Raw genomic sequence first — 12,307 nt, 5'->3', positions numbered from 1 at the left:
TATTATACGAGTACAGAAATTATTTCAAGAATAGAAAAGTAGTTAGCAAATTCCCTTAACCAGCAACATATGTTCGGAGACGAAGCTCTCGGGAGATCGACGTAGCGGATTAACCAGAGAAAAGGCTCTGATACACATAAGCGGCAAGTTAACTGAATTTAGAGAAGTGTGAGTCTTGCACCCCAGCACCACATTGTCTCTTGATGTCGTCCAGAGAACGTTGGAAGCTTTGGTGTTCAACATTTAGACATGTATCTTCTTGAGATATTAGAAATTCATTGCGCTTTTCGGATGTGAAAAGATACAACTCGGCGCTTACATGTCGTGCTGCTCCAGTACAAATGGAGACAGTGAACTGGCAACTGCGGTAACACACCGTAGGGAAGTAGACACTGATTTTTGACCACTTGCCGCGTATATGATTGCTGGTGAAAAGGCACGGTGGAATGAGGTGAATAATCTTGATCGTTTTGCTCTTCACAGCTGTTTTATGTTAATGCTAATAAGAATCACCACAGATGTAGTCAGGTTTCGTTAAGAGAACATCATCAGGTGGCAATGAAATTCTTCTTGCAGAGACCACAACATTTGTGGGCTCTTGACTGTTCAGAGGTGAATTTATGTATTGCAGTGTAGATATAGAGGACGTGTCGTTGTGTTGCAGGTGCTGTTCGTGTTTATGTTTCTAATCTTCGGCTTCGCGCTGAGCTTCTCAATCATCTTCTACCGGAGCCCGTACTTCGGCAGCCCGTGGAAGGCGCTGCTGAAGACGACGGTCATGATGACGGGGGAGTTCGAGTACGACGACATGTTCGACGACAAGCAGAAGAAGGAGGGCGACGAGTGGTCGCGGCTCGAGGTGACGGGCCGCGTCGTATTCCTGCTCTTCATCCTGCTCGCCTCCATCGTCCTCATGAACCTCATGGTCGGCCTCGCAGTCAGTGACATACAGGTTCGTACCCCTCACGGAATTCCATTGTAGGATTGCCGCAAAGAATGATCACATCACGTGTTTCTCACCACTGGTGGTATTTGCTCTATCGACGGCTGTGAAGGCAGATGCAAGAGCCGCACATATTCACATTTAGCCATCTTCTCACTTACCACGTTGTCGTGAAGCCTTTGAGGATCGTGATGGATATTTCACCGTACGTGTATTGTATTTAAGTTTTCTATTGAGTCACTGTCCGCAGGTAGTGATCTGAGAGGTGGGGTCGCTGCCACTAGATTGCGGGGTCCACGCTTCGATTCCCAGTGGGGTCAGACGTTTTCGTTCTTTCGGGGACTGCATGTTGGTATTATCCGAATTATTTCCTCTCATCTTCACCGCAAAACATAAACCGCCGAAGAGACATCAAATAGAAAGACTTGCACCTGGTGATCAACACGAGACCTCCCGGCCAGTAATACCGTAACATCATTCCATCGAGCCATTGACACTTTTCCTCAGTTGTTCTAATCCATTTGCTGTATGCACATTTTTCGGTACTGAGCTACAACTGTATACATTTCTATGGTTTACATGTAGCCTGTTGTGTAGATGCTAGAAAACTATACATTTACGTAAAATATTTATTATTGCGTCTTGGGATTTGCCTGTTTTAACAAAACGCCATCAAACAAAATATAAAAAGGTACATAGACAGAGACTGGAGAGAGATAAGGGGGCATAAAGAGTGAGAGAGGTTGGTGGGAGAGAGAGGTGCGAGAAAAGTGACAGAGAAGTTTGGGGAGAGAGGTATAGGGTGTACAGAGAGATACGTGGGACGGAGAAATGAGAGAGAGGGAGCGAGAGAGAGAGAGAGAGAGAGAGAGAGAGAGAGAGAGAGAGAGAGAGAGAGACAGAGGGGGGGGGGAGTAGGAAAATGAGAAATGCCTGATAAATCAACTTCTGCAGCGCGAGACGTATAGAAATAAATAAATGACTTTCTGGAAGGTACCGATAAGGATGTGGAGTCATGTCGACCGCAGTGCCGTTGCCAGATGCGTTAAGTTTCTCGGTTGAGGATCAATGTCGCGAAAAGCCCGATAGTAGTGGTTCCTTCGATTTTCAATGGCTTAACTAAACGATAGCCTTCGTACTGCATAGTGTCGAGTCTTAGCAGCGTGCTGTCTGACGCTGAGCCGTAGCACATGTGTTCGCAGAGTGTGTCCTTAGTATGGACCGGTATAAACTCCTGCCAGTCCCCGGTCAGAGCCCCACAATACTCCAATCGTAGTTCTGATGAGATTGTATGCTTTTTCACGTCTAATAATGATAACGTCGGATATGATGAATCCATCTTAGTTGTGCGCACAGTTGATCAGCAGCTACGCCATAAATTACGACACGGAAGGATCAAGATTTCGTCAAAGCACATTATACTGATGCTCATGTTCAGACACTCCTTACATTATTTATTTCTCATTGATAAGCATATCACGAGACTTCACCATGCTGAGGTTTCTGGCAGTCGTAAACATAACCAACATACAATATACCGATCACAACTTGGGAAGGAAGCTCAACATATGTTGGTTATACTGTAGATTTCTGACATTACCGACAGTTGTAAACAAAAGACAGACGACACGAAGGTTATCGATATGTAACGACCACAGCTTCGGATGGAAAATTGTCGTTAAAATTTGTAGATTTGTGGTAAGATCTTATGGGACGAAACTGCTTAGGTCATCGGTCCCTAAGTTTACACACTACTTAATCTGACTTAAACTAAGTTACGCTATGGACAACACACACGCCCTTGCCCGAGGGAGGACTCGAACCTCCGACGGGGGCAGCCGCACGGACCGTGACAAGACGCCCTAGACCGCGCTGCAACCCCGTGCGGCGCAAATTGTCGTTATGTTGCGACTTAATATACGTGTACTATTTTAAATCTCTGGTGCCGACTTGTTCCAGTCAGTTTGTAACCTCCCTCTTTCGAATTGGCATACTGGATTGCGATGAATTGACCGTTATCCCGTATGCCTAATGAAATTTTACAGTGAGTAAGGCTCTCGTTACCTAAGGAAAATAAACTGATTACTAGGAGAAAAGTGTACAACATTCCCTTAGGTAGGAAGAATCTATTCTAAACATAATCTAAATACTGATGATAATTATGAAGTGGGTGGAATATAGTGCAATCGCTCACGAACCAAAAAAGGATGCCAAGTAATATTTTTAGCTCTAAAAATACTGATAATACAATAAAACTGATTAGCAAAAAAGGGCGATTAAACGGTCACCAGCCCACTAGGACAAAGAATCTCCCGAGTCCTAAGAAAGGTACTGGGAAAGAAAATTAATCGAATAATCACTAGCGTGCTAACAGAAGGTTGTTACGCTTTTCCACAACACAACGCGGGAAAATAAATGAATCAGAAAGCATTGAGTTTGCGGTTACTTATTCTGAAATACTAAATTTTCAAAGTAAAGTTAAATGAAATTGCTGGTTAAATAAATGACTGACTGTAACGTAAATTTTGTTATGTAAAAAAAAAAAAAAAAAAAAAAAAAAAACTTTCAGTGACTTCAATGTTACGTAACGCAAAATTTAGGAAAAGGGAGCAATTTACTTTTGGTTATTGCAAGACTAAACCGAATTTAATTTACGCAATTGAGCAACTGATTTTACTTTTAATTTAACGACAATAAAATGCATACGAAACCAGCAGACGGCACTCGCTAAGCTAAGTACAGAACAAATGAAATTACGCAATATTAATTCGTGCTGTATCTTTAGTTATTAGCTTTGTCACCGAAATTTTACTTTACTGTAAGTGATTGAAGATAATAATCCTAATTGTAAATTAGTTAAGCCTCTGTTATGGAATACAAGGATAAACAGTTACCGAAGATGGCTCTGAGCACTATGGGACTTAACTTCTGAGGTCATCAGTCCCCTAGAACTTAGAACTACTTAAACCTAACTAACCTAAGGACATCACACACATCCATGCCCGAGGCAGGATTCGAACCTGCGGCCGTAGCGGTCACGCGGTTCCTGACTGTAGCGCCTAGAACCGCTCGGCCACCCCGGCCGGCGAACAGTTACCGAGGCAGTACAATCTAGACTGGAACTGGTCATTAGCAAATAAACTAAACTGGCAGTAAATAGTTAATCAATTTTCGTACTTTTACGTCACTCGGCTATTGCATGGAAAGGAAAGCGACTCTGCTAGGTAATGTCTGCTAGGTAATGTCTGAGCACAATGATAACACAGGTGCCCTACAAGTTTTATCTGTTGCAGATTGTTTGTGCAGAAAATTATAAAAGTTTGTGAAAGAAATGTCATTGGGTAATACCTCTTCAATATTAGTTAACTGTCTTACGATTTTGAGCTGTGCGGACGACGAAGGATGAAGCCGACGACTGTGCCGAGCTGCCGCTGTTGCTGCTGGTTGAGAACCAGAGTCGTCTCCAGAGCCACGGATGATTATGGGACAGGCAGCAGTTAGAACTGCAGCTTCCTCCGCCTGTCCACGCCTACCGTGCGCTCAGTACCCGCACGTTAATGAACTAGGTGCGTCTACACTGGCGCGAGCGTAGCTGCGCACCGACACTGCGGGAGCGCCCAACAAACCATTCCGCACCCTTCAGTGACTCAAGCTGCTCTGCCTCCTCTCTGCTTGCAGCGCCCTACAGCTTTTGCTGCAGGCCCTGAAAAACGAGTAAGTTCCCACTTCATCATGTTCCACGTTGTTGTTGTTGTTGATGCTGTTGTGCTCTTCAGTCCGAAGAATGTTTCATGCAGCTGTCCATGCTACTGTATCCTGCGCAAGCTTTTCCATCTCCGAATAACTACCGTAACTAACACCCTTCTTAATCTGCTTACTTTATTTATCTGTTGGTCTCGCTCTACAATTTTTATCCTCCTCAATTCCGTGCAATACTACACCACTGGCCATTAAAATTGCTACACCAAGAAGAAATGTAGATGATAAATGGGTATTCATTGGACAGATATATTATACTAGAACTGACATGTGATTACATTTTCACGCAATTTCGGTGCATAGATCCTGAGAAGTCATTACCCAGAACAACCACCTCTGGCCTTAATAACGGCCTTGATACGCCTGGGCATTGTGTCAAACGGAGCTTGGATGGCGTGTACAGGTACAACTGCCCATGCAGCTTCAACACGATAGAAACAGTTCATCAAGAGTAGTGACTGGCGTATTGTGACGAGCCAGTTGCTCGGCCACCATTGACCAGACGATTTCAATTGGTGAGAGATCTGGAGAATGTGGTGGCCAGGGCAGGAGTAGAACATTTTCTGTATCCAGAAAGGCCCGTACAGGACCTGCAACATGCGGTCGTGCATTATCCTGTTGAAATGTAGGGTTTCACAAGGATCGAATGAGGGGTAGAGCCACGGGTCGTAACATATCTGAAATGTAACGTCCACTGTTCAAAGTGCCGTGAATGCGAACAAGAAGTGACCGAGGCGTGTAACCAATGGCACCCCATACCATCACGCCGGGGGATACGCCAGTATGGCGATGACGAATACACGCTTCCAATGTGCGTTCACCACGATGTAGCCAAACACGGATGCGACCATCATGGTGCTGTAAACAGAACCTGTATTCATCGAAAAAAATGACGTTTTGCCATTCGTGCACCCAGGTACGTCACTGAGTACACCATTGCAGGCGCTGCTGTCTGTGATGCGGCGTCAAGGGTAACCGCAGCCACGGTCTCCGAGCTGATAGTCCTTGCTGCTGCAAACGTCGTCGGACTGTTCGTGCAGATGGTTGTTCTATTGCAAACGTCCCCATCTGCTCACTCAGGGATCGAGAGGTGGCTGCACAATCCGTTACATCCATGCGGATAAGATGCCTGATGTCTCGATTGCTAGTGATACGAGGCCGTTGGGATCCAGCACGGCGTTCCGCATTACCCTCCTGAACCCAACGATTCCATATTCTGCTAACAGTCATTGGATCTCGACCAACGCGAGCAGAAATGTCGCGATACGATAAACCGCAGTCACGATAGGCTACAATCCGACCTTTATCAAAGTCGGAAACGTGATGGTACGCATTTTTCCTGCTTAGACGAGGCATCACAACAACGTTTCACCAGGCAACGCCGGTCAACTGCTGTTTGTGTATGCGAAATCGGTTGGAAACTTTCCTCATGTCAGCACGTTGTAGGTGTCGCCACCGGCGCCAACATTGTGTGAATGCTCTGAAAAGCTAATCATTTGCATGTCACAGCATCTTCTTCCTGTCGTTTAAATTTCACGTCTGTAGCACGTCATCTTCGTGGTGTAGCAATTTTAATGACCAGTAGTGTACATTGGTGATCCCTTGATGCCTCAGAATGTGTCGTACTAACCAGCAGTTATTACCACACATCCGACAAGTTGTGCACTTCCTGAACTGCTCGTCCCGAGCCTCCGCGTCAAACTCAGATAGATCACTCCCCTTCTCCATTCTACACACGGGCAGCACGCTCACTGATACTACATGCACCGTGCGTGTGTCTGACTAACAGTCATTCCTCGCCACGTGACGCTGTTACTGCCTGGACGGTTTTATATCAGTAGTAGGTTGGCGGTCATAAACTTCTGGCTGACTAGTGTATACCGGCGTGTACGTAGTCCTCTCAACGGTCCCATTATCATGTTCAGTAGCTGCGCACATCACAATTCTAGGAATTGGAGACGCATGGGTCTCTAGAAGTCAATAAGACCGCCACAGCGAGAAGCTAGATTCGTTTATGAACGTCAGAGAATACCACTTAATATTCCAGATTAATATAGCTTAACAATATTCTGTTGTCTGTGGCATGGCGCCGGCGGTAATTCGAAAACTCAACCCAGTTTCCACTAGTCTGATCCAGAATGTTTGCATTGAATCTCTACCTGCAATCCCCTCTCGTATTTCAGTTGTTCTCAACTGTCTATTCGCCAGAGGTAGTCGAATAATCAAAAGATTTTCTCGCCTGAGCTTTTTGGCTCATCATTGTGCTGAATCCAGCTCGCCACGACTCGTTCTGCAGTCGTTGCATTACAACCAATTGTCTCAGCGATCCTTCGGGATGGTGTTACCATGCCCCTTACGTCAGTGATAACCTTTATCATCAAGGATGGCGATAAGCTGCACATGCACATGGCTGCGTTGCGATTTCCACCAGAAATGCCCTAGTACCATTAGATACGCCCAATAGCTGTCATCATTCTCCATCTGTGGGAGAGATCTTTTTCCGTACTGAAAAAAAAACTCATTTAACGATGAAATGTTAGTCAACGCATTCTACAGACATGGGAGCACTGGAGTATCAGTTTCGTAATAGTGTTCACAATGCAACAGTTATTATTTTCGTCAGTATATGCACTCTAAGGAAAAAAAGCATTACGTAAAGGCAGTTCTTTCCTCCCTGCTCCCTTTACGATTAAAACAGGAAGGGAATGGCTACCAAGTATAAAGTACTTTACGCCATGCACTATACAGTTCCTTGCAGGTTATATGTAATGTAGTGCAGCCACCCTGGAGTCGGTTCCGACCATTATGATTCAATCACGTTGTTATCAGCCTAAGGCCTGGTTTGTTGCAGCTACCCACGATAGTCTTTCTTGCGCAAGTTTCTCCATCTCTGCTTACCTACTGACCTACTGCAACTTACATCCATTTAAATGATGTGCTTACTGTAGTTGTGGCTTGGTTTTCACGTATGATTTAACCCCCCCCCCCCCCCCCCCCCCCCGCTTACTCCACAACCTAACTGACTACTTTTCGACACCTTAGGATGTGTCTTATCAACTAATTTCTTATTTTGGTCTAGTTGTCCCACAAATTTATTTCTTTCCCATTTCAGTTCAATGCCTCTTCATTAGCTATTCTATCTACCCACCTAATTTTCACCATTCTTCTTTAAACTAAATTTCAAATGTTTCACTCTCCTCTTTTCACAGCTCTTTATCGTCCACGTCCCACTCGCGTATAAGCCAGACAAACACAAGGGTGTTCTGAAAAGTAACACCTCAGAATTTTCATCTGAAAACCCTTCAAGTTTTTAAAATAAAACAAACATTATTAACATTCGACAGTCCACATTCTTCATATCTACATACCTGCAGTCCTAAGCCGTTAGAAGGATCCGCACTGCAGTGTGTAACTGTGCAGTGTGTAACTTAACTAAACTAATATGACAAAAGTCGTGGGACACCTCCTAATATCGTATCGGACCTCCTTTTGCCAGGCTTAGTGCAGCAGCTCGACTTGGCATGTTCTCAACAAGTCGTTGGAAGTACCCAGCAGAAATAATGAGGCGTGCAGCCTCTATAGCTGTCCATAATTGCGAAACTATTGCCGCTGCAGGATTTTGTGCACGAACTGACTCTCGATTATGGGCCATAAATGTTCGATTGGATTCATGTAGGGCGATCTGAGCGACCAAATAATTTGCTCCAATTGTCCAGACTGTTCTTCAAACCAATCGCAAACAACTGTGGCGCGGAGACATCATTGTTTTGGGGCATTAAGTCCATGAATACAAACGGTCTCGAAGTAGCCAAACACAAGCGTTTCCAATCAGTGATAGGTTCAGTTGGATCAGAGGATCCAGTCCATTCCAAGTAAACACAGCCTACACCATTATGAAGCTACCACCAAGATTCAGAGTGCCTTGTTGGCAACTTGCGTCGATGGATTCGTGGGGTCTGCACCACACCCAATCCCTACTGTCAGCTGTTACCAATTGAAATCGGGTTTCAGCTGACCAGGCTACGTTTTTCCAGCCGTCTAGAGTCCAACTAATATGGTCACGAGCACAGGAGAGGTCCTGCAGGCGATGTGGTGATGTTAGCAAAGGCACTCGCGTCGGCCGTCTGCTGCTGCCATAGTGCATTATCGTCAAATTTCGCCGCTCTGTCCTAACGGATATGTCCGTCGTACGTTCCATATTGATTTGTGCGGTTATCTCAAGCAGTGTTGCTTGCTTGTTAGCACTGACAGCTCTACGCAAACGTATCTGCTCTCGGTCGTTAAGTGAAGGCCGTCGATGGTGAGAGATAAAGCCGAAATGTGGTATTTTCGGCACATTCTTGACGCTGTGGATCTCGGAATATTGAATTCCCTAACGGTTTCCGAAATGGAATGTCTCATACGTCTAGCTCCAACTACCATCCGCGTTCAAAGTCTGCTAATTCCCTAGTGCGGCCGCGCGGGGTACCCGTGCGGTCTGGGGCGCCTTGCCACGGCTCTCGTCGGAGGTTCGAGCCCTCCCTCTGGTATGGGTGTATGTGTTGCTTTTAGCGTAAGTTAGTTTAAGTAGTGTGTAAGACTAGGTAACGATGATATCAGCAGTTTGGTCCCATAGGAACGTACCACAAATTTCCAAAATTTTTCCCTCGTGCGACTCTAATCACGTCTTAAACCACTTCACACGACCCACCTAAGTGACAGATTAGCCAGTGCACTGCCCTTTTATACCTAGTGCACGCGGTACAACTGCCATCTGTATATGTGCATATCGCTAGCCCATGACATTCCTCACCTCAGTGTATGTCGGTGCGTTAGAAACAGCGTGCTGTAATCGAGTTTCGAATTCGAAGAGTTCGTCCACACATGGGACACCCTCTCCCTGAAGTTGACAATCCCAGACCACAGACGAGCGCTGCGACGTCTACAACAGTCCGACGCCTTGGGTTCAATGTCGTCGATCTTCCTCCATATAGTCCCGACATGGCCCCATCTGATTTTAAACTGTTTCCAGAACTTGAAGAACGCCTTGGACGGCTTCAGTTTGATAATGATGAGGTGTTGCCAGCAGAGGTGAGACTGCGACTCCGTCAACAAAGCCAAACATTCTACAGTGACGGTATGAATATACTGGCCCATACTTGGGAGGAATGCGTTTCTCGCCAGGGTGATTATGTTGAGAGATAAATATGTACACATGAAGATTAAAGGTGTAGAATGTTAATAACGTTCGTTTTATTTAAAATGCTTTAAAAGTTCTGACATATAAATTTCAGAGGGATTACTTTTCAGCACGCTCTCGTACTTTCAGAAAAATCTACCTTATATCTGTATTCGATGTCGGTAAATTTCTCTGTTACAGAAACGCTATTAATCCTATTGTTAGTTACGTTTTATAGCCTCTTTGATTCACACATCGTCAGTTACTCTGCGGCCAAAATATCTTATACTTTGAGTGTGTCGTTTCATACTCTAAAACTCTCAACATTGCCTAATTTAATATTTAATGAGAGTACACTACATTACCTCTAATTTAATTCTGTTGGTTTTCATCTTACCAGCTCTTTTAATATACTATCCATTACGTTAAATTCATCTTCCAAATCATTTGCCATTTCTAACAGAATTAAGACGTTATTGGCAATCGTTAACGTGTCGTGTCGCCTTCGTAAACTTTAGCTTGTTCACAACCTTCTTTATATGCAGGTTAAATAACATGGGGAACACACTATAGCTGTGTCTCATTACCTTCTAAACTACTGGCTCCCATTCAGATCCTTCGGCTCTTATGGCAACAGTGTGGATACTGCACATATTCGCTTGGTAGAGAGCATAGACATTTACGGATGAGATGAGTGTAGGTGGAGATATGTAAACAGACGGAATACGGCGCTGTGGTCGGCAACCCCTAAATAAGACAACAAGTGTCTGGCCCAGTTGTTAGATCGGTTACTGCTCCTATAATGGCCGGTTATCAAGGTTTAAGTGAGTTTGAACGTGTTGTTATAGTCGGCACACGAGCGATGGGGCACAGCATCTCCGAGGTAGCGATAAAGTGGGGATTTTCCCGTACGGCCATTTCGCGAGTGTGCCGTGAATATCAGGAATCCGGTAAAACATCAAATCTCCAACACCGCTGTGGCCGGAGAAAGATCCTGCAAGTACGGGAACAACGACGACTAAAGACAATCGTTCAACGTGACACAAGTGCAACCCTTCCGCAAATTGCTGCACATTTCAATGTTGGACCATTAACAAGTGGCAGTGTGCGAACAATTCAACGAAACATCACCGATAGGGGCTTTCGGAGCAGAAGGTCCACTCGTGTACCTTTGATGACTGCACGACACAAAGCTATATGCCTCACCTCGGCCGGTCAACACCGACATTGGATTGTTGACTGGAAAGATGTTGCCTGGTCGGACGAGTCTCGTTTCAGATTGAGTCGAGTGGATGGACGTGTGCGGTTTCGGAGGAAACCTCATAAATCCATGGACCCTGCATGTCAGCAGGGGACTGTTGAAGCTGGTGGAGGCTCTGTAATGGTGTGGCGCGTGTGCAGTTGGAGTGATATGGGACCTCTGATACGTCCAAATACGACTCTGACTGGTGACACGTACGTAAGCATCCTGTCAGATCACCTGCATCCATTCATGTCCATTGTGGATTCCGACGGACTTTAGCAATTCCAGCAGGACAATGCAACACCCCGGATGTCCAGAATTGCTAAAGAATGGCTTCGGGGATCCTACACGATTTTAGGCAGGTGTACCGGTTTCTTCGGCTCTTCAGTGTGCATACATTGCAAAGAACTATCTAGTGCATAGCGAAGGATACGCTGTACGGTAGCACATGTTACGGTTTTTTCCCGTTCGTATTGCATATGGTACGCAAGAAGAATAACTGCATAAATGTCTCTCTACGCGTGAGGTAAGTCGGGGGTGAAACATAATTGACACTGTTCTTTGAAATTTTGTAATTACGATTTCAAAGAATTTTTTCCCTATATCTACAAGAGTCTGCCAATTCAGTTTTTTTTTTCAGTACTTCCATGACGCTCTTCTATATCTACATCTACATACACATTCCGCAAGCTTCTGTACGGTGCATTCCACTCGCAGATAGAGCGAGGGAAAAGCGACTGTCTCTATGCCTCCGTATGAGCCCTAATTTCTCGTGTCTTATCTTCGTTGTCTCTACGCGAAATGTATGTTGGCTGCGGTAAAATTGTTAGAGTAAGCTTCAAATGCCAGTTCTCTTGACTTTATTAGTAGTGTTCTTTGAAATGAATGCCTTCTTTCCTCCAGGTATTCATACTTGAGCTCCCGAAGCGTATCGGTAACACCGCACGCTGATGGAACCTATCGGTAACAAATGTAGTAGCTCACCTCTGAATCGATTCGATGTCTTCTTTCAATCCGACCTGGTACAGATCTCAGACACTTGAGCGATACTCAAGTCACACTGGCGCCCTATCTGCGCTCACCTTTACAGATGATTTATACTCTCCTAAAATCCTCCCAGTAAACTGAAGTCGTCCATTCGCCTTTCCTACCACAGTCCTCAAATGCTCATTCCATTTCAAATCGCTTCGCAACGTTACGACCA

At 45.0% G+C, this 12,307-nt stretch overlaps 1 protein-coding gene across 1 annotated transcript in view; it reads left to right on the top strand.

Moving 5' to 3' along the window:
* Nucleotides 1–12,307, top strand: part of LOC126203833 (transient receptor potential channel pyrexia-like) — a 281,000-nt gene that overhangs the window by 243,824 nt on the left and 24,869 nt on the right. Inside the window, exon 11 of the mRNA XM_049938202.1 lies at nucleotides 665–952. Coding sequence (XP_049794159.1) covers nucleotides 665–952 — 288 coding nt within the window. The remainder of the gene's footprint in view (nucleotides 1–664; nucleotides 953–12,307) is intronic.

This window comes from Schistocerca nitens, chromosome 9 (assembly GCF_023898315.1).
Source record: "Schistocerca nitens isolate TAMUIC-IGC-003100 chromosome 9, iqSchNite1.1, whole genome shotgun sequence".
Taxonomy (NCBI): domain Eukaryota; kingdom Metazoa; phylum Arthropoda; class Insecta; order Orthoptera; family Acrididae; genus Schistocerca; species Schistocerca nitens.
The sequence above is the reverse complement of the archived record's forward strand: the minus strand, read 5'-3'. Positions and strand labels throughout refer to the sequence as shown.